At 43.0% G+C, this 23,243-nt stretch overlaps 1 protein-coding gene across 1 annotated transcript in view; it reads right to left on the bottom strand.

Moving 5' to 3' along the window:
- Positions 1-325: 325 nt before the first annotated feature.
- The window catches only part of NTSR1 (neurotensin receptor 1), a 914,324-nt gene continuing 891,406 nt past the window's right edge, over positions 326-23,243 (bottom strand). The window contains exon 4 of the mRNA XM_078650426.1: positions 326-681. Coding sequence (XP_078506552.1) covers positions 429-681 — 253 coding nt within the window. The 3' untranslated portion in view covers positions 326-428. The remainder of the gene's footprint in view (positions 682-23,243) is intronic.

A 23,243-nucleotide genomic window follows, 5' to 3' on the forward strand; every position in this document is an offset into this window, starting at 1 on the left:
GGAGCTGATGTCTGAGCCAGAAAAACCACAGGCTTGAATAGAAGTACTGCTGAAAGAATCATATGGCTCGTGCAGAGTATAACAATAGTATGGTACCCCATATTTCTGTTTTCAAATATCTTGGTCAACGATTTAGGTCATTTGTTGATGCCAATCTCTTCATCAGAGGAGAGTGACCTCCTGTAGTCCAAAGAGACATAATTTATAGTCCCATGTATCATAAAGCATGCTCCTTTGCAAAGTCACATATATATACACAAGGCAGAGTCAATCTTCTAAAATGTCCCCCTCAATCCAGGCAAGGGAGCTGTTTTGGTGGGAGTTTTGGCTCTGCTGTCTCTCCAGTGGAAAGTCATGTAAAGGTGTGGCTGAGAAGAGTAGCAGACCACCGTCACGTTCACCCCAACCTGGGCGGCACAGCTTATTTCTCAGTATGGGGTCTCGCGAGTTATCTGACTGGAGAAGGTGTGATTGTAGCTGGATATGCTGTTGGACTTGCGGGTGAAGGTTGGGCGCTTCTTCTTCTTTCTCCAGGGCAGGCATAAAAAACTAAGCGTTGAGACAAAGATCTGCCGGAAGTTGGCCGAGACCAAGTTGTACAGGATGGGGTTGATGGTGGAGCTGACGTAGAACAGCACATTGGTCAACATGTAGAAGTAGTGGTAGAAGTCGTACAGGAAACTAGGGAAAAAGATAACAGACAGGAAGTATTAGTGCAGTGGACAGAATATCATAGGTCAAAGAGAGAACAACTTGGAACAGCAAGCATGTGGGCTGGACAATGGCTATCATTTTATTAGCACAAGCACATTTCAAACTCACTCCTTGGTGTAAGGAAGACTTGGCTGCAGAATTCCAAATACAGTTTTTGGGACTCCTGATTTGGAAGAAGTCATTAGAATTGACACAAACCAAGGGGGATTCCTACCCTGAAACCACTCAACACAGCTTGATATGGTACCGTGGACCATGCATACCCTTAGTAATGACATTTTAATAGTCTGACACAGACATTTCAATGGCTGGAAGCCCTTAAAGCCAATAGGAACCCCACCCCCTCTTTGCACAACCCTTAAACTCTATTTATTCCACTTATTTATCCAGCCCAGTCCAGTCATGTTCCCAGTGTCCACCCTGAAAACTCCACAAGCTCTATATCCAAGCACAGGATCTTCCCTATCTCAGTGTTTAGGGCTTTATTCATGCATCCCCAATATCTAGACCTAACTGTATCAATACCTCTGTATATAGGTCTGGCACCATTGTCCCCTCCATATCAAGAACTTAGATCCTCACTTCCACTTTACTGAGTCAGATCACATCACTTTCTTTATATAGTAAATCCAGCATAGATTCACCTTCTAAGACTGGGAAAATGGGGGTCTCCTCGATATGAGAAATGCATGTCCTTTTATAGGACACTAGACAAAAGATTTTAAACACTAGTACACAAATACACAGTTCTCAGGATATGCACCAATGAGTAACATTCAATAAGAAACTTTTTGCTACAGAATACATTCAAGGATTCTCTCCTAATACTAATACATTGAATTCAAAGTCTCCCAGAGTCGATTCAGGTGACAAGAATTATAACACTGTATACAGAGCAGTCTGCGACAGCGAGGTTGTCCTTGGTTTGGCACATCTTATTCTCAAAGGCTGGGAAAGCCAACAATTCATTATTAGAACAAAAGCAATAACAGCAGCAATGGTCTAATGGAGTAGCGAGGTGTCATATGAAAATGGAAATGGTAGACAGTACATTTTTTGGTATTGTTGGTGCAAGCACGCTTGTAAACACACTGGAAGCTTAGGAAAGATAAATCAATGTTCACAACCCCCTGATGGTTTCTAAATTATCCCAGCTACATTTTTATTATAACACAGAGTTGATCAGCTCGGAGCTCTCATTTTTAGATTCTCCCAAATCTGCCAAATTGTTGTATAGTTTCAAATCAAATTAAAGAACTTTATTCGGTTATACTACACGAAATAACCATCAAAGTACAATAATAAAATACAATGATCATTGCATTAATTGCATTAAATTGTTAGATAAAAACTATTGTATATATATATAATAAATTCATATCATAATTGATTTACAAGATTTAAAAATATTTCTTTTAAAAGCAATGACAGAGGCGATAGTAAATACATTATCTAAACTCTGTATTGCCAAAAAAGCAGGACGACACTGTCTTCAATGCAATCTTTTTAGCACGGGGACAATCCATCTTTTTCTGGGTATGGAATACAATTTACAAAAGAACATGATGTGTATGGACGACTGAGCTGAAATAACATCACATGGGCAGTTACAAAGTGTTATTGGCCAGTCATTTACCTCAGGAAAGCTTAAAATTCTGTGCAAGATGTTAAGAGGCGAGTTAACATAAATCTATCAAAATCCTTAGTAGATAACAAAATGTAAGGCTGTATGTTAACAGTAATCAAGGTAGGCCGATGTGCCGCCACCAATGGTTTGGTCATTTCACTTGTAATTCTAGACTCACTCAAATATGTCATATATATATTTTTAAGGTCCTTTCTTGATAGCCGACACATGGAAGATGGGTCATTAAAATATTTCTTGTGGCCTATTTGGGTAAGAAACTTCTCAACATAGTTTAGCCATCTTTTCTTTTTTGCCCCATCAATACTTAAAACATCCTTTAAAATGTGCTGGTTAAATACAAGCTCTTCAGTGGACCAAACCCTGTGCCACAATAGTACAGGCTGTATCTTGATCACATCTTCAGGATAAGGCAAACCCAGTTCAGTGTGGCAAATTAGTGTAAAAGTGCTTTCCGGTACTCCCAGGAGGGAGGTACCTGAGGAAAATGTTTTCAGCTATTTGAAGTGAATTAACATTGGCAAACCCCCAGATATCTGCCCCATAAGTGGCAATTGCTACACATTTTGCCCTGTAAATACTCCACAATTCCCCTGGTTGACGTCTACCCATTTTCCAGCTAAAATTAGTTAATGCCATTAGTGACTTACAAAATAGGAGTCTTCTCGCCTTAATTGCACTACACCAGGAGCCTGTCTGTTCAAATAAAATTCCTCAGTATGAGAATACGTTAGTATTGTCAATTGGCTTAGAACTAATAAGAATGGGTATTTTCTTCTTATTTGACCCTAACCCGCATCTCATAGAAAATGTTTTGGAGCAGTTAATAGTTAAACCCAGGTTTGTCATAAATTGTGTAAAGGAGGTTATGACCCTTTGCAAGGCAATGGGAGTACGGGCCATAAGGACTGCATCGTCTGAAGGAGTGCAGGGATAGGACGTGTGGCTGCTGTTGGCAAATCCCTGCACTCCTTGATTAAGGTACTTTCAAGTTCATTGATTTATAGCGTAAATAGGAATGGGGCGAGGACACCGCCCTGCCGCACACCTTTCATCACTGAAAAATTTCTAGTACAGTCCCCATCCTGTCCAAAACGGACCCTAGCTCTAGCCCCCGAATAAAGCTGCCTTAGAAATAAAACTATAGAGTCATCCACCCCCAGCCCTTCCAAAATCGCCCAGAGCTTTTCATGTAGAACACAATCGAATGCTGAAGTTAAATCAACACATGTTAAAAACAGCCTCTCCCTTTTTGCCGTTGTGTATTTTTCCAGAAGAATGTAAAGGTTTAGGCCCTGATCAATGGTACCTAGGCCCTTGCGCAAACCATATTGTACATCACTTATAATGGAATGCTCCTCCGCCCATATTTGAAGTTTATCTAAAATCACACACCCTATAATTTGTGCTGTAGAATCCAATAATGAGATAGGGCGATAACAGGCTGGATTTGCCCTATCGCCCTTCTTAAAAATGGGTACAATAAGGGATTCATACCAGGACGTTACAAAACCCCCTGGAGCAACAGGCGTTAAATAACTGTGTTAAGAGTGGTCCCCATAAAGCCTCATTGTTTTTATACAGGTCGACCGGGACACCACCTGGGCCCGGTGCCTTTCCACCCAAGCTAGATTGTATGGCCCTAGTCACCTCATTCAGAGTAAAATCCATACTAAATGTACACAGGGCGGGGGGAAACTCTGGATCAACCTCGATCCCCTCCCTTGTTTGCTCATCTACAGTTTGAGTGTTATAGAGTTTTGAATAATGTAATACCCACTCATCCTCAGTAATAGCAATTTCTATAGTTGCTTTGGATTTATCCGTAAAGAAAGGCGCATTAACCGCCTTCCAAAAAGCAGCAGGGTCACGATTTAATGATGCCTCGTGCAAGGCGTCCCAGGCTTCCTCTTTTAGCGCATTCTTCCTTACTGCTTGTGCCCTCTTATAGCCCCTTCTGGCATCCCTAATACGATCATAATCCTTAACTTTAGCTTTTAAAGCATGTTGCAGTCTATTATGGGCTTTAGTACAAGTGGAGTCAAACCCCCCCTCGCTATGTTTATTGCGTTTTTTGTTTTAATCCAGAGGGTTTCTTTAATGAAAGCTAAAATAACTTTAAAATGTTCTGCTATTAATGTGTGGAAGGAATTTTTGTCAAGATATACATGAAAACTCTGTTTGCACTTCTTTATTAATGTTGTGAGAAAATCCTCTGGATTCACCTTAATCCACTGCATTGCATACCCATTTTGCCTACTCAGCTCGATGTTATTTACAAGCTCCCCAGATTTACCTTTACTATTAAAATCTTGATTGGACACCAAAATATCGATGCTTAACGGAAAGTGGTCACTCAGAGAAATATCATGTGTGGTGAAATTCTTAACTCGAGAATGATGTCCACATGATATCAGGATATCATCAATTGTTGATAAAACCCCTCGACCATTAAAAGTTGCGGGAAACTAGTATCTTTACCATGGTTAATCCCACAAACCCCTTTATCCCCCTTGTGACATAAAAGACAATTGAAGTCACCACCCCACGTGATTAAAACATCCTTGGTGTTCGAGCTTTGCAATCTATTCATATCCCTACCTAAGTTTCCATGCAAATCCTCCATCATTCCAGAGGACACATTGTTATAGAAATTCACTATAATGACACATAAATTCTGGTCCACATGCATACTAACAATATGATAGTAGCTAATCCTAACCACAAACTCAATTTTCCTAGTTTTTAAGTAATTATAGATATAGGTACAAAGTCCCCCTTTTGCTCTGCCATGGGTCGATCTAATTGCTGGGGTATGAAACTTTTTATAGCCACACAAGTGAACTGCTTCCTCAACCCAGGTTTCCTGCACACAGAATATCTCATAATTGTTCGCAAAATCCACCCATAGTTTCTTGGTCACTTTTGTTTTCAATACTGCCTCATTCCAGAACATTATCTCACATTTATTATTATTCACATCACTACCTAGTATTCCACCAGTACCCTCATCAGTCCGGGAAGTGGAAATAAGTTCATTATTAGATGTGGGAATGTGGACAATGACCTCCGACTCATCCACAGATTTATAATCCATGCAAACTAATGTCTCATGGTCAGATTGTACTACCACGTTACAACCAGAACTAGATGGTGAAAAGCCCTTAAAACTAGGGTCATCCAATGAACCAGTTGTAACGGCTTGCATGTGGACCGCAGAACGTAGTCAGTCCCTTTGTTAAGGAGAGTTAGACTGTCAAACCGGTTTCGAAGGGGAATGTTAAACTGTCTCCTATTAAGTGGAGTAGGATTTTCCCAGTTTAACCTAAGCAGGTTCCCGCTTGAAGGCTGATAAAAATATCCTAAGTGAACTACGCTAATATATGAGTTTCCTAGGAAGCTGTCTCCCACTCTACTCAAGTACCTTTATAATGGACATAAGAGCTGTGGCCCAGCCCTGACCAGGCAAATAAACCTTTTGCCTGGCCCAGACCCTCCTATTTAATACATATAAGTTACCCCTACAGTAGGTCCTAAACAGCCCACAGTGCAGGATGCAATGCATTTAAGAAGTAGGGCATACAATTTTAAGTTTTACATGTCATGGTAGTGAAACACTCTTAAATTAATTTTTTAGGACTGCAAGGCAACATCTCCCATAGGATAGCATTGGAGAACCTTATCACATTTAATAAGCTGTAACTTCCAAATGAGAACAGGTAAACAGTTCATGTATTGTGTCTTTGGAACTGTAATAAGAAAATACTCCTTTTTGGTGAATTCAGATTTTTGATTACTGTTTAGAAAATGCCACTTTTCAAAAGTTGGCATTTTCCTGCCTTTGCCATTTAGGGCCTGCAGTCTGTCTCTGGATCAGTTTAAAACTGCACACACACGCTGCATTGACAGACCTGAGGCATGTTTAAAGGGCTACTTAAGTGGGTGGCACAAGAAGTACTGAAGGCTCACCAGCAGCATTTAATTTACAGGCCGGGGTACATGTAGTACACTTTATAAGTTACTTATAAGTATATCAAATATGCCAGTTGGGGATAACCCATTGTTATTAGGTTTTAAGGAGAGAGCTGTTGCACTTTAATACTGATTAGCAGTGGAAAAGTGCACAGAATCCTAAGGCTAGCAAAAATGAAATCAGCAAAAATGAGATGAGCAAAAATGAGAAGGAGGAAGGCAAAACGTTTGAGGGGAAGTCAACCCTAAGGATGAGAGGTCTAAGAAAATTATTTTGCAGACTTTTGTGAATAAGAGCACACATGCAGGATCATGACTCTCATAGCAATCGATTCCTTATTAATGACGATTAGGGCACCTTCTGTGTTAGTAATTAGTCTATCTATGAAAGTTGACAGCTTTCTAATCTGAACATTATTTAATGCCACCCCTACTGAGGGTTTTGATGCTCCAAAGATGTCGCTAAGTATCTGCTTGAAGCTGCACCCGCTACGCATTATATTAATTGTTCAAGCTGTGAGTCTATCACCTCAGTGTGATAAATTCTAGGGAAAACTAAAGTGCCATAGCAGCCATGCACCCAATTATGTAGCAGCTGAAAATAAGCTATTTCGCCACAGACATTATACATACCCTAAATGATTACCTATAATTCAGCAAAGATTCTCCCTTAAACTAAGTAATTATGCCCACACTCGCTCCATCCCAATACCACCACAGTTTTGTTCCCTTTGTGTCTCCTTATTATATATCAGGTTACTTTCTTGACAACATCAATGCTTAATCTCGGTGGAGGAATTTATAAATTCCCCTTTCTCGTTCCTTTGTCAGTTTCTAGTTTAAATTCCTTACTTTCCCTCTCTTTATCTTGCCTTACTCTTTCATTTAACCCACCTACAAAACTTATCCCATCCATACTGATCTTGCTGGTTAAATCATGCATCCTCTGGCTAGTAATGCCAAAGTTAGTTATAGAGGTAAATAATTACATTATATACTTACATTGGCCCCTTGTTTAAACTCCTTAGAGTAATGATAAGCATGTTCAGTAGACCACAAATAAATATTTTCATGTGTCACAATTAACATATTTTCCAACGGTTTTCCATAATCAGTATAAAACAGTTTAATAGAAAGCTGGTGATAGAATAGAATCAGAACGACGCTGCCGGAAAAAGAGTAGGACAGAGGTAAGTGAAAATATGCTCAACCCTCGGCTGAGGAAGCCGGAAGATAGGAACACACAAAGCAATTCTCTACCTGCAATAACCTGATATTTTCATGTAACATCTGAGAGTACACATTATAGCTATAGACACTTTTGGACTGGGCGGCATGGGAAAGTCTACAGTCATATGTGTGATTGCGAATTTGCTAAATGGAATGTATGAAGCAAAACTGGTGCAAAATAAGGAATCGCAAAATGTGCGATTCCTTATTTTGCAATTGTATTTAAGGAATTGCAAATTTTGCGATTCCTTAAATACTATGTATGTAGCAAAATTTTTTAGCAAAATGCCCTTAAGGAATTGCAAATTACCACCAACTTCTAGTTGGTGGTAAGTTGCGAATTCCTTGAAAAATGCACATTTTTGCATTTTTCAAAGTGCCATGTGACGCACATACATGCCCAGAGGGCATTGTGTGCGCCACATGTGCACCCATGCATATTTCAGGGGTGCAACAGGGTGTCCTTTGGACACCCCTGCACCCTTGAAATTATTCTCAATTTGCGATTAGCAAATTGCGAATCGCAAATTGAGAATAACTTTCCATTCATTCCTATAGGCCTCCTGGCCCATAGAAATGAATGGGAAAGTATTCCTTAATTGCGATTCGCAATTTGCTAATCGCAATTAAGGAATTCTAAGGAATCGCAAAAGAAATGCGATTTTGTACATACATACCCATTTGCGATTCTTAAATAGCAATTTCTTAAAAATCGCTATTTGATAATCGCAAATGGGTATCTTGATACATATGGCCCAAAGAAATGGCAACTGACAAATCTAAAAGCATAACTTTGCAGTGTTGCTGTGCCATGTTATCTTAAATCAGACCAAGCAAACTAGTGCTATTCCAGAAAAAGCTACTACTTCTTCTATCCCTACCTTACTGTCACTACCCTATCTTGAAAGCTACAGGGATTTTTATTCTGCATCAAATGGAGGCCTAAGGCTGTGCAAGTCCTCTAACCATCACATGAGCTCTCTATTTGTCCTTTTTGACTTTTGTCAGTGGTCTCTATGAGGTAAGTCCCTTTTGTTGTCAGATTCGAGCTCATAAAGGTTCATCAACATTGGTCAGCCAGTCATCGGATTCAATGCCAGTTCTGGCATCATTTGTCTAATCAGGACCTCTGTACTTGCTATTCCTTTCCTTTTTAGGTTGTATATATTCGGTAAGTTCTGAACTCTGGGGCATATTACCAAGGGTGGCGATAGGCAATTATCGCCGGTTTAGCGGTCGTTTTTGGCCGCTAAGCGGCGATAATTCTATCGCTCTATTAGTAAGCTGTCACTAACTGATGTTAGCGACAGCTTTTAGGCGATAGCGAGCAGTTTGGGGCCCACTTTGCATGTCAGCGATATTTATCGCTAATGACATGCAAAGTGGGCGTATCCAACCTGTTAGCGACTGAAAGCAGTCGCTAACGTCGCTATCGCCTATTAGCAAGGCAGGCGTAGCGATTGAAATATTCCCGCTATCGCCAAAAACTAACGCCTGCTCAGACCAGTTGTTAGCCATGTTATCCAATGGGAGGTGGATAACATGGCTAAGAGCATTTCATCGCTAATGCGTGAATATCGCTGTATTCTCAGTGATATTCACACATTTCGCCGCTATCGCTGGATACTTTAGCACAATGGAGAAAAACGTTGCTAATAGCATGTTTTGTCCGCTAACATATCCAGCGATAGACAGCGATAACAAAATCGTCGCTAAGCCTATTTAGCGATAATTATCGCTACTTGTTGGTAATATGCCCCTCTATCCCTGAAGGTCCTATTACTTTGGAAGTTCATTCTCCTCCAACTCACTAACCTCTCTTATGGATTCTGGTCATTTGGTCACTGTTAACAGGATCTTAAGGTTAGTCTTTGGCCATCCTTCTTTTGTTGATGCACAACCCTTGGAGATGCTTGTGATCTTTGGTTCGGATGAAGCTGATTTGCCTTCAGAGGTGGCTCTTTTTTGGCCAATTTTGTTTTCCTGATTTCTGTTAACCTGGTTTAGGCTGACTTGAATCAGCTCTCCCAGAGTTCTCACTGTCTCTGTGAAGGCCAGTCAGTCAAAATCAACTTTATTTGGCTGATTAGAGCCATAAAAGTGCAGCATAAGACAGCAAATCAGTATAAAACATCATATAAAGTGAATAGCAATTCATGTCTTAATGTGCTTAAAGCCCATTAAAATATTATACAACAAAAAAGGATAAAACCACATTTATGACTGTAATGTTACATTGAGTGGTAATAGACATACTACCAACTTATTCAGAGGGGTTAACTCTGCGTCATCCTATTCCTTTGTCTGATCGCCCCAATTAGGAAGTTTGCTACCCCGACACAGATTATAGGTGAGCCTAACATTTGTAAATAAACCAGGGCTGGCCTTACTTGCACAAAATGTTGGCCCCTTAAGGGAAGAATGTACTTTCTGCGCAGGGGGTCATAGTGAGTGCAAAAGAACAAAATATGTAAAGTGTCTTGCTCTGAGAAGTGTTGTCACATGTGCACAAATTTGCTGAGTCCGGTTTAAAATAGCCTTTAGGAAAGGCCAGTAACCAGGGAACCATGTTCAATCGAAATCTTGTTAAAACAAAAAGATGGTAAGCTTTGTTTATATATGTTAAATATGGTTGCATCTGCAGGCCCAGGCTCAATATGACATACTTTCTCACCGAGGGCTAAATTAGTTCTCTTTCCTCCCTTAAACATTGACATCTATCTAAAAACTTCAATTTAACTGCTCTAACGGCAGACTTAGTCAGGGGAGTAGGGAACAAAAACAAGTCGGGGTATCCAAAATTCTCAGTCTGGGTTTTAATGTATTTGAGCCATGAGATATTTAATGCCTTCTCCGAGGCAAAGCAATCCTGAATGATCAGTTGGTTTAAGTTTGGAGTTGGTTGAGCCTAAATTCTCAAACAGCGGAGAATTGGAGCAACCACGATCATGCCTGAAATATAGCCCGCTCCCAACTCCTCGTGTAAATTAAAAATTGGGGTGGATGCCGGGACGGAAAGAAGTTTGCGCATACATTTTTTTTTTGTTCCTTTTATTTCTTTCACATCCTTATAGCCCAGATATCGCTGCCATAAGTGGTCATGGGGATGCACTTAGCGTTATACACCTTTAAAATCGCAGGGAACGGTTTAGAGCCTATTCTTTTAGCGAAATCTAGGGTTGCCCCAGCTGCTCTAGCTAAGACATTCTTTTTAAGTGTGCGTTGTGCACACCACGAGTGCTGATCATCAAAGCGCACCCCTATGTATGGAAAGGTAGACACTTTGATTAGCTCAGCCCCCTTACAGTAGAATTGTGCATTTGCTGCCCTCCTAGAACCTATTGTCATAGCGTGTGATTTTTAATTGTTTTTAATTAAATCCAGGGAATCCATAAAATCTATAAAACAATTTAAAAGCAGTTGCAGCCCCCTGGCGGTTCTGGACACTAGAACTGCGTCGTCCGCAAACAGGAGTGCTGGAATCATTTTGGTATCGGCTCTTGGTATGTCTTTGCAGCAAGTTGTTAAGGAATCACCTAATTTATTAATATAGACGGTGAATAGCAGAGGGGCCTATATGCATTCCTGTCGCACCCCTCTTTTTACTGCCCAAGAGTCAGTCAGGCTGCCGTCTTTGTTGAAGCGTACTGCGGCTGTGGTGTTATCAGTGGCAGTAGCCAGGAAGGAGATCAGATCCGCATCCAGTACCATTTCCTGAAGAACCAGCCACAGCTGGGACCTGTTAACAAGATCAAAAGCTGAGAAGAGGTCAATGAAGGCCAAGTGGAGATCCCCCCCTGGCGATAGTATACTTGCTTATCACCTGGTGATGGTTAAGGCACATTTGCCCATGATAAGGGAAAACCAAACATACAGGCTGGGGGAACGGCCTTTACAACAAAACTTTTACAACGCACTACCATTACGACGCAACCATTACAACGCAAACCATTACAACGCATTGCGCTGGGGGGTGCTCTAGGATAGGGAATAGATTTAATTTACTATCCAACACCTTCCCTAGTGTCCACGGGGACTGGAGATGGAATAGTAAATTAAACTATTCACTATCCAGCACCCCAAAGCACTATGCGTTGTAATGGTATGAGTCGTAAAAACTGCGTTGTAACGGCATGCATGGTAAAAGCATGCATTGTAACGTCATACATCCTACAGGCTGCATTAAAAACATGTGTTAAAATAATGGCCCAAATTTTTGAATCTGCCTTATATAAGTCAGCCGGTACTCCATCGGGGCCGGGCGCTTCTACTCCTGAAGTTGTGATGATAGCTTTGAGAACCTCTTCTGTGTTAAAAACAAGCGGGGAACCTACTACTCCAGGAACGGTTTGTCCAGCGGAATTCCCAAGGTTATCATCACTGTAGATTTTGCCAAAGTGCTGCACCCATATCTCTGCGGGAACTAAACACTTTGTGCAGGAGTTGAGTGAATCATCAAAGAGGGGGCTATTAACAACAGACCAAAATTTGGAAGTGTTTGCCAGCACGCTGACTTGGCTGAGCTCCTCCCAGGCTATCTCCCTCAGTTGTTTTTTTCTAGTCAGTACTGCGAGTTTGTAAGCCTTTCTGCTTTTTTGGATTAAAGAGATCACCCTCGGTTTTTGCTTAAGAGCCTGCATGAGCTCCTTATGGGTAGTCATACAGGTGTCATTAAACCATCTTTTCAGCTTTGGACGCCGTGCTCTAGTCGTGGTAGATAAATTAGAGGCAACCCGTTTAGTGATTAACTCAAAGGCGTCCAAAATAGAACTGGCATGAGATTCCTGATCTAAACACACTTTAAACTCTGGGGCACAGGTATTATACAGATTATCCATAAAACGTTCGGGAGGGATCATGTCCCACCTTACTCTACGTGCTTTGTCTTTAGGTTTGATGTTAATATTGGTGAGTTGACTAGCAATCCTACCCTTAAAAGCGTCTCATAGATAGAGATCTAGTTGCAAGGGGTTATGATCACTAAATGGATTCTGGGTAACACTTAAGTTTCCTACAGCAGATATTAACGGGGAGGAGACTAGTATATGGTAAATTGCACTTTAACAGCCATGGCCAATATAGGTACCTACGGGTACAAGCCTGCATGATTGCTGTAGGCAGGTCAGGTTATGAACTGAAAGAATGCTTTTTAAGAAGGTGCTGAACAGGGAATATTCAAAATGGTTTTGCCCCTGCAAACCGACCTCCTCCTCCAACAATGCCAAACAATTAAGAGAGCAAGTAGGGGTGTTGAAATCTCCCAGAATTAATGTATTGTGGTAGGCTTCGGTGCTTTCCCCTGAAGCCACTAAAAAGCCCTCTAATGCCATTAGGTGCTCAGTCACATTGGTCCTGGTAAAGGAGTTGTAGAAATTGACCACAAGGAGTGTGGGTAAGTACTTCCCTGTCAGTTCTACAGCTAACACGTGGGGTGAGCAGACGTCGATCAGATTGGTGTTGTAGGAGAGTTTAAGACTAAGCAACAAAAGAAGACCCCTCTGGCTCTGCCCATGTTTGACTTTATAGCGGATTTCCAAAATGATATATAGCCATCCCAAAAAAAGTGGTCAGTGGGCTCCCATGTTTCTTGTAATGTTATGATATGGTGAGTGGTCACAAAACTTAGCCAAGCAGTATCAACCTTTTTTGATCTTAGCCCAGCTATGTTCCATGAAAGAACTCTCAACCTGACTTGATCAGTTATAGGGTCAATGGGACCGGGATTTTCTCGGTTAGCCCATATCGACTGTATTGGAGGGAAAAATGTAGTGGAATGACCAGTTTCAGTGCCGAGTATTTCCACTTCCGTTAAATGCGTATTCTTAACCTGATGGTTGGTGTCATAGTCGCCACCGGAATGACAGCACAGTTGCCTTGCACTTGTTTTTGATGATGGTTCGCATTGGGAGACTATGAGCTCTCGGACTGGTTGTACCCTTCTTCAGAATACACAGAAACTTCAAACCTGGGCAGACTCAAGGAATTAGTGTATGTTGGCTTCACTTCTTTCTCTTTTCATTTCACCCTCTTGGTGTGTGATGCATTGATCCAGTTTGGCGACCATCATACTTCACAGCAGTGTTGGTGACCAATATCACCTGGAATAGGCCTTTTTCCAAAGCTCTTCCTGGAATAATTTGTGGGCTTTCTTCTTCACATGAACCCAGTCTCCAGGTTTCAAGTCATGGCCATGGAGACTCTCACGGAGCTGGAGTAGCAGCATCAACCTGATGAAACATAGAATGCGCCACATCAGCCAATCCCTTGCAGTATTTGAGAACCAGATCATCTGTGATATCCACAAGAGTAGTTGCTGGAACAGAAGGAATTCACATGGCTCTAACCTTCAACGTCTCATGAGGAGACAATCCTGTCCGCCTTCAGGGAGTGTTTCAAATGCTCAATAATACAATTGGAAAGGCATTGGGTAATTTATGAGATGTACACGCACAGGCTTTGGCCAGTTTGGAGTTGAAAGTCCTGTTCAATCTTTCAATGATGCCTGAAGCTTCGGGTCTCTAACTGCAATGGAATCTCTGATCTATCCCTAAAGTTCTGCATAGCAACTGCATCCTCTCTTCCGTGAAGTAACTTGCTTGGTCTGAATCAAGTTGAACTGGCATCCCCAAATGCAGGTTTAATTCTCGCAATAGCAGTTTGGCAACTCTCAGACTGTCCCATCTCCTGTTGGGATATGCCTCTACCCAGTGGGAAAGTAAGGTTACAATCACAAAGATGTACTTTGCTGCTTACATCTGGGCATCTTCACAAAATCGATCTGGAGACAGTTGAAGGGACCATCAGATTTCCTATATGACTCATGGTCACTACAACCTTTTTGCCCACATTTTGTTTTTGACAGATTATACAGTGCTGGTATAAACTCTCAACCTTGGATCGAAGTGACTTTCATGTCAAAATTGCTTAAAGTTCACATCATTCTGTCCCTACCCGCGTGTTGGTCCATGCATGTGTCTTACCATAGTAGGTAACATAGAATCGGGGAGAACCGGCGTTCCATCACTAGACACCCAAATGTCACCAGTATCTTTTACTCATCATATCCTTTCCCACCTCACCTTTTCGATTTCTGGGGCAGCATTTTGTACCTCCCTTAGCTCATTGAAAGTCTGTATAGAGTTTCTCAATTTATTGGCCATAGTTTCCCTCTCAGCATTGAATGCCTCATCCATGTGAAAGGTACTGGACTCAAGAGCACAATGTCAGACAATCTCATCTGCATAGGGGTTGCTTCTGATGATAAATTGTTTTAGGTCCTTAGGTAAAGGAATTCACACGTTACTACCCTTATATATGATTCTCAGGATATGAACCAATGAGGAACAGGCAATAAGAAACATTTAACTAAGGAATACATTAGAAGATTCTCTCATATTACTATTGCCCCGAATTCAGAGGCTCCCAGAGTCTATTGAGCTGACAAGAGTTATAGCATTGCATACTGGGACAGCGAGGTTGCCCTTGGTTAGTTACATCTTATTTACAAAGGCTGGGAAAGCTCACAATTCCCTAACAGAGCAAATGAAATAACAGCAACAATTGTTACATGGTGTAGTGCGCCATCATTTCAAAACGGAAGACAGTGAATTTTTCAGTTATGTTAGTGCAAGCACCATTTTAACACGTTAGCTGCTTCGAACGTTCCGCACGAGTGCGGAAAGTTTGAAGAAACGGGCGGGGCTGCGACAACCAACGGTCGTTCGCAGCTCCAGCCAGGTAGTGCTCACGGCCGACGGGAGCACGGAACGGGTTAAACACACTGGAAACTTAAAGAGATAAAACAATGTTCACACATCCACTGTATTTTGGTATGATCGATTCACTTGCTCTGTATCTGGACCTGATCAAACCTCACTATATTTAAAAAGCTCTGGGACCCTGACTTCCTCTTTAAATAGGTTTGAGTCCTTTAGTTTCTCTGTATCTAGTCTATGCAAGCGCCATTCTATATAACTTGGCCTGGAGTGATGCCCCCACTCCTTACCTAGCCAATGATCTCTCCCTGCCTCCTCATATGTGGAAGCAGACCCCATTCATCGAGTATTGTTCGAAATAATAAAATAATAGGTTATCCTCATTGCAAAAACTCCACTACACAAAAGGGTATAACCTTGTAATGAGATTTCCGATAATTGATCAAATAAGAGTTATCGTTTATACTGTCACTGCATGTTGCATTGTACGTCTTAGCAAAGCATGAAGGTGTGTCGATAGCCGGCATGAGTTTGTATGCCGGAGCTTAATGGCCATTGCGTATTATGATGGTTTGCAACTTGTTTGTCTTTCTGTATTGAATTCACTGTAGTATCGTCATTTGGTTGTCATTGCATTTTGTATTACCAGTGTTTATAAAGCTGGAAGATGAGTGGGGATCTTGTTTGCTGTGGTCTTTCCTCCATATCCATGCCTGCTTAATGGGTGTGCATGAGTACAAAGAGTATGTTTCTATGAGTAGAAGTAGCCAGTGTTCCACAGCCTGGCTGTAGAGACTGAAAAAGCTGTGCCTCCCCAAATGACTTTCTTGGATAGTAAGGATTTGGAGAAGTGCAAAGCTAGAAGATACATCAAATTCTCTTGAGGACAGGCAATCCTTGTGGACAGGACAGTGTAGGCGAGAAAGTTTTTTTTTCTTCCTATCGAGAGTCTGGAAGCAGAATAGTGGGCAGATGTAAACGGTGAAGTACGTTCTACACCTAGAGTCAATCATAGATGCAAAGCTGGTGATCGTTCCCAGAGCTAAAAAGGCAAATTGGGGCGGAAGGAGCTTTGTCCAAAGAGCCACCAGTGCTTGGAACGACCTTCCTTTACATCTAAGGACTGCTACAGAGCTCCTATCGTTCAGGAAAAGTCTGAAGACTTGGTTGTTTGGTCTTAGTCTGTGCTCAGGGGGTGCGTTCTAATTAGACAGTGCTCAGCACCAGGACACCCTTGGGTAACAGCGCACTTTACAAGCCTATATAACATAACATAACATAACATAACATAGATTCTGCTAAAAATGTACCTGCGGCAACATGAGATAGGGGGTAAAGAAATGGAAGGACTGGGAGAAGGACTCATAAAAGGTGGAAGCAGGAACCAGTGACCAAGGCAGCTTTTGTTATAATCGACAACAAATGCCCCAGGTTTGGGTTGTATGGAGCACTGTGTTACCGGAACAATATTGTTCTTACTGCTTCACCTCTTACTTCAGTGGATGGAGAAGCAGCTACAGACCTCTCAGTGGCCATTACTTGCAGCAGGTCTGGCGGAGGTTGCGGGCGGTGGAACATAGCTGCAGCACCTGTGCGTTCCTGATCCGTGACTGACTGCTGCCCCTCTACTGACTACTGCCTCTTTTGCCTGTTTCACAACTCAGACTGACTCGGCCACAGGCTTAGAAGAATTTCGGAGGGCAGCACCCGTCTGACCAGAGATCTCCCGTTTTTGCTAAAAACTGTTTTGATCCATGGAGATCCTGTCTTATGCTTCCCTGTGGAAGACCCAACTAGTTTTCTTGTAAAAGACCTTCTTGCCTTCCTGTTCCTTGTAGAAATTATACGCTTTCCCACATGGTCCACTGTTGAATCCCCCAATTAGTTCCCTATGTAAGAACATTTGTGGACCCCATAGACATCCCATTGGTTCCCCCATAAAAGCTACTTATGGTGTCCCGGTGGAATTTTCCTTTGGGTATACGATAGAAACCCCCTTTGCTGCACGTCTCTATGAAAGTCTCCTTTGGTTCCCCTGTCGCAGCCTACTTTGGTTTGCCTGTGGAAGTCTCCTTCAGTGCCTTCTGACTTTTCCTGTCAAGTGCACATGTGATATCCCCTTGGAAGCCTCCTTTGGTTCACCTGTAGAAACCTCTTTTGCTGCCTTTCCCTGCTAAAGCATCTTTTGGTTCCTTTATGGAACTTTATTTGGTGCCTACGTGCATGCCCCATTTGGTGTTCCTGTAGAGCCTCTCCTTGGTTTCCCTGTAGAAGTCACCTTTGGTCCGCCTGAGGAATTCTCTTTTGGACCTCCGGTAGAAGCCCATTTGACTGCCTGTCCCTATGGAAGCCTCCTTAGCCTTCCCTGTGGAATCCCAGGTTGGTATCCCTGTAGAAGCCCCCTTTGGTGTCCCTGTAGAGCCTCCACTTGGAACCCCCTGTAGAAGACATGTTTGATCTCCATGTGTAATTTTCTATTGGTTCCCTGTAGAAGCTCCCCTGAAACCTGTAGCAGTTGAAGCCTCCTTTGGTTTCCCTGTATAGAATCACTTCAGTTTCCTTTTCACTCTCTGCCCCTTCCACTGTGGACCCCAGGCACCTTGAAGCGCTGGGAGGAAACCTAGGGGCATATTATCGAGGGCAATATTGCCACTTTTGTGGCACTTTTTGCCGAAAAAGTGGTGATATTTTAACCGCCCTATTAACAAGCCTGCGCTAACAGGCTTGTTAGCGCAGGATTACAGGTGTTAGCTGTTGTTTTTCTTCCACTTTGCATTACAGCGATATATATCGCTAATGCATGCAAAGTAGGCATTCCTGACTAACACGTCATGGAAACACTAGCAGACACAACTTTGCGAAGCGATAAAAAAAGCCCAGCTAACCGCGGTTATCGTCAGTAATTAACGTCAACAAAAATCTTGACTTGCCTATCTGTATCATGGGAGGTGGATTGTACGGCTAAGTCCACATCTCCCTATCATTAAGGATTCCCCTATCGCTGCAGGTTTATCGCTGGGAATAATCCCGCATTTCACCGCTATTGCCGGATTTTTAGTCACTATGGCGATATGCATTGATAATAACGTGATATCTTGGCGATTAAATCCAGCGATAGCCGGCGTTGGCCAAAATCGCGCAAAGTGAGAAATGCGATATTTATTGCGTTTCCTTGATAATATGCCGCTTACTGTCTCATGTCTTCCGTCCCATTTTGAGAGTCTGCTTCTTCTCCTTGGATCTGTTTACTTGGGGCTAGAAGGCCAGACCCAGAGGCGGAAACAGACTGCCTTAGGCGAGGCTGTTCTTCATTGGTGCAGACAGGTCTCCAGCCCGACAAGCCCTGCTCGGCTCTCGCATGTGTTGTGGGGCTCGAACGGCCCCGTCTGTCTCTTGAACACACATTTCATCCTACGGGATGCAGCAGTCCCTCTGTGTGCGTCAGAGAAAGAAAGATGGCGGCGGGAGCACAGCAGCCCATTTGCACCGTGGCTGCCTGCCAACAAGAAACCATTACTAGGACAGGGAAGTCAGGGACACTCATAAATAGATCAGTGATATAAACAATAAAAGTCTAAGTGATAAAGAGGCTGGGTGTTCAGAAGCACGGTGCACGAACAGGCCAGGTCCACGTGCAGTACAACTGAGCAGGGAGTAGAAGAAGGCATGTGCCATGGGTAGTGACAACAAAAGTGGGGGAGGGAATGGAAAGACCCTCACATACCCCCACAAGAATGCTGCCTTGTTGATCAGAGCACAGGTTTTTCTGCTCGTGAATTTGAGGGCACTTAATTGTTAGCCCGGGCCTGTGACAGTCTGCCACAAGGTGGTGCTGACTGGGTAATTTAGAGATGACCATAACAACAGTTAATTATTAACTCAATATACATAAAAAAAATATTACCTGCCACCCAAGCCATTCTTATAGCTTTGGGAGCTTGAAATAGTCTGAGCTGTCACAGTTGTAGGAGTGTGAATGTTAGTACTTGTGTTGTTACTATCATTGGAGGCGCTGGCAGGGGCAATGTGTGGTACCAGGTTTAGTAGCATCCCGATTAGAGCCCTGGTCCTTATTTTATTTTTGCAAACAAAGCATAGGGACTTAGGCATTATTGGACATAATTTCTGGCTTCCTCAGAGAATCTCCACCACTCCTGAGGATGCTTTGTGGAGAGAGGAGCTTATAGCGAACCAGGGCGAGGGTCCAAGATCGCTCTTGGTACAATTTGAGGGTTCCATCCAGAAGGGGAACTATGGGGCCCATTAGCATGGCAGGCAGATCGCCACTGCCCTACCGGCGGTGGCGATCTGCCCGCCAAAACACCCCGTCGGATGGCCTTTTACCCCCCCGGCCCCATTAGCGTGGTGGGGGTACCGCGGCAGACGGAAAGACCGCCCGCTGCTTTTCCGCTGATAGGCAATCATCACGATTTCCTACCGGGCGGAGAAGGCCTAAATATAGTGGCGGTGCATAGCAGGCACTGCCCCCCATAATATGATGTTGGTGGTTTAATGTCTTTCGATGGCGGAGACTCTGCCATGGAAAGGCATGCGGTGTTCAATTTGGGGGCCTGTTGTGGGCCCCCGCGGGTGTAAGGAGGTGGGGGATGCAATTGGGGGGCACCCGTGGTACCCCCCAACATTGGCACACACAGGTGGCAGGCACCCCATGGTTCCTGTCATGTTGTGCATACCATTGCACAACATGCATATATTGCATTGTGGCGGGTGCTGCTTACAGCACCGCCCGCCGCAATGCAATATAGGCGGGATGCCACCGCCACCGTGGCGGTGGCATCCTAATTGCCATAGCGGGACCGCCACACCTCCGCAGTCGGTCCCATGTACTGTTACTGTGGCGGGCGGACTTTGTCCATCGTAATAGACCCCTATGTGTCAGGAGAGAGGGAAAGAGGGAACAAGGAAGCAAGACAAGAGCAGAGGGAAGAAGGCAACACAATATGTCATGATGTCGTGTGTTACTTTATGTCACGTGTTATGCTAGTTGGAGATGGTTACTTGCTGGAAAACATTAACAGCTGGATTGTGTGTAATTAGCAAGAGGAAACCCTGAGGGCAGTGGGTCAGGGTGGAATGAGGGGGGCTGTTAAGGAATAAATCAATAAAGAAAGTACATTAAGAAAAAAACTGGATTTTGGTTAAAGAAGAGGAGGGCTCTGTTTAAACGACCAAAGTGAACCAAACAAAGTCAAAGTTAAGAAGCTTGGATTTCTGTGGTAACAGAAACACAAAGTACAGACATACATGCTCACTCACAGGACACATACACACACAGAGTAAACCAAGGGTGTAATACTGGCCCCTGCAGCACAGGGGGCCCCAACCTTAGGGGCGGCTCCCCCCGCTAAGGTGGAGGAGCATCGCCCCACTACTCTCAGAGCAGTAAAAAAAGAAAAAAATTAAAATTGTTAATAAGTTCGTTATTATCATTTTATTTTTTGGGCTACTGGGCTAGGTTAGGGCGGGGCTGGGATCACAGGGGGAGAAGAGGTGGTCACACTATAAGTGTGCATAACTGTTTGGCCAGCCGTCTTGGGCCAGCCAAACTGTCATGCACACTTTGCAAGTTCCCCACCAGCCTGTAATGCACAGCTTGGTGGGGAACATACACAGGCTCCCAGTCCCCGTCTGAGCACCAAACCATGGCGGTCTGACCAATCCCAACGATTCATTGCCCCTGTTCCCTGCCAGCCGCCACTGCTCAACCCTACTTGGGCTCCTAAACCCTTTAGAGGGGGCTCATGTTGCCCAAGGCCATCTGTGAGATACGAGAGACACATTTTGCAGGGGGTCACCATGAATTTACGTTATGACACTGGAGTAAAATCCCAATATCAATCCAGGAACACACAGATAAACACAAGAGTAGGGAGCCATGCACATAAGCCAACAGACATACAAACACACGTGCACATGCAGGGACCCATATGCACAAAGATAGCATGCAATGGCGTACAAATAAAGGCATATATGCAGTCACAGAAAGGACACTCACGCCCAAACATGCACACAACGGTGGAACGATTGATGAATGATTGTGGTCCAATAGGTGGATGGGATGGGTAGCTAGACAGATGATGGGAGATGGATTGATGCATTCATCCATGTGAATGGATGAATGTCAGGGTTGATGGATTTATAAGGAAATGCATTGATGTGGTGTAAGGACAGATGCATGCTCTAGGAGAGGAGTATATTTTTGTGACCATGTTCAGGATATTTACCCCTAGATTAAATTTTTTCAGAGCTTCGCATAGATATACCCAGTTAACTCTATCGAACGCTTTGGCGGCGTCGATGGTGATTATTGATAGAGGGATTTTCTCTATGGTGGCGAGATCTATAACTGCGAATAGTTCTTGCGTTAGATCTTGTAATTGTCTTCCGGGTATAAAGCCCTTCTGGTTGTTGTTTATTAGAAGTCCCGCTATTTTTCCGAGTCTCTTTGCCATAATCTGTGTGTAGATCTTGTAGTCACAATTCAAGATCGAGATTGGACGGTAGGATTCGCATTTTTTGGGGCTTTTCCCCTGTTTTAGAAGGATGGTAATTGTCGCTTCATTCCATGAGTCTGGAAGATCCTCTTTTCCTATAAATATTTTGTTCAATAGTGTGGTTAGGGGTAAAAGTAATGCTTCTTTTAGTTTTGTATAAAATTCGTTAGGTAGAGCATCTGGACCTGCCGCTTTGCCTTTCTTAAGGTTTTTTAATATCTCTTCTACTTCCTGGGACGAGATTTCTGCGTTTAGTTCTTCTCTCAACTCTATTGATAAGGTTGGAAGAATTAGGGGATCCAAAAAATGTTTTATTTCTTCCAATTTGGGATTACAGTCCTCGTTGTAAAGATCTGAGAAAAAAGTGTGGAATTCTTGTTTTATTACGGCTTCTTCAGACCCATTCTCCGCTGGGTTTTTGGGGTCGATACAAACAACCTTATTCTTAGCTTGCTCTGTCTTAGTTTTCCAGGCGAGCATCTTGCCACAACCTTCACCATATTCATAGTGGGCGAATTTGCTGGCTTCCCATTTCTCTCGCACTTTGTTTTCTAATATTTCTGTTAAACTATCTTTTTGACTCATCCGGTCCACCTCTAGTTGTTCTTTGTGGGAGGGAGAAGTTGCTGCGGCTATTTGTATATCTAGGATTTTGATTTTTTCTTCCAACGTTAATATTGACTGTTTCATGCTCTTTGATTTATGGGCTGCTAGGCTTAGGATGTGTCCCCTGATCACCGCTTTATAAGCGTCCCAGGTAGTCTGTATCGAAGTACCTTCTTTATTATCCTCAAAGAAAGACTCGGTCCTTACTTTTAGCTGGTCAATGATCTGGGGGTCTAGGAGGATTGTACGGTCCAAAGTCCATCTTGTACTTTCCTTAATAGAGTCTAGTTTCAAGGTGATCAAGACTGCAGAGTGATCCGAAAGGTGGGCAGAGATATGTTCTACTTTAACTGTTTTTTCAACTAGACCACGCTCCAGCAAAAAGAAGTCGATTCTTGATTGGGTTCCGAGTCTTTTGTTTTTGAAAGTGAAATTGTTCTGTTTTTCCCCCTTTAGTTTCCATATATCCACTAGGCCCAGATCTCTTTTGTATACCCCCAACCAATCTCTCATTTTTGGCAAAGTAATTTGTTTTCTAATGGGGAGGCGGTCTGTTTTTGGGTCGAGTATTATGTTGAAGTCTCCACCTAAAATTATTGGGGAAGAAGCCGAGAGTAAATGAGAGTACAAGGTCTGCAGCGGAACCGGGTCGTCCATGTTTGGACCATAGTAACCTACCACGGTTAACGGATTGTTCCGTATCCTTACTCTAGCCAGGGCCCATCTCCCCTTTGGGTCAATTTCTGAAAATTCCACTTTTACCCTCAGAGATTTTTTAAAGAGAATGGCAATGCCTTTAACAACGCACTCTTGATTAGTGCAGATATATGAGTCTACCCAATGCAA

The sequence above is a fragment of the Lissotriton helveticus genome, chromosome 7 (assembly GCF_964261635.1).
Source record: "Lissotriton helveticus chromosome 7, aLisHel1.1, whole genome shotgun sequence".
Taxonomy (NCBI): domain Eukaryota; kingdom Metazoa; phylum Chordata; class Amphibia; order Caudata; family Salamandridae; genus Lissotriton; species Lissotriton helveticus.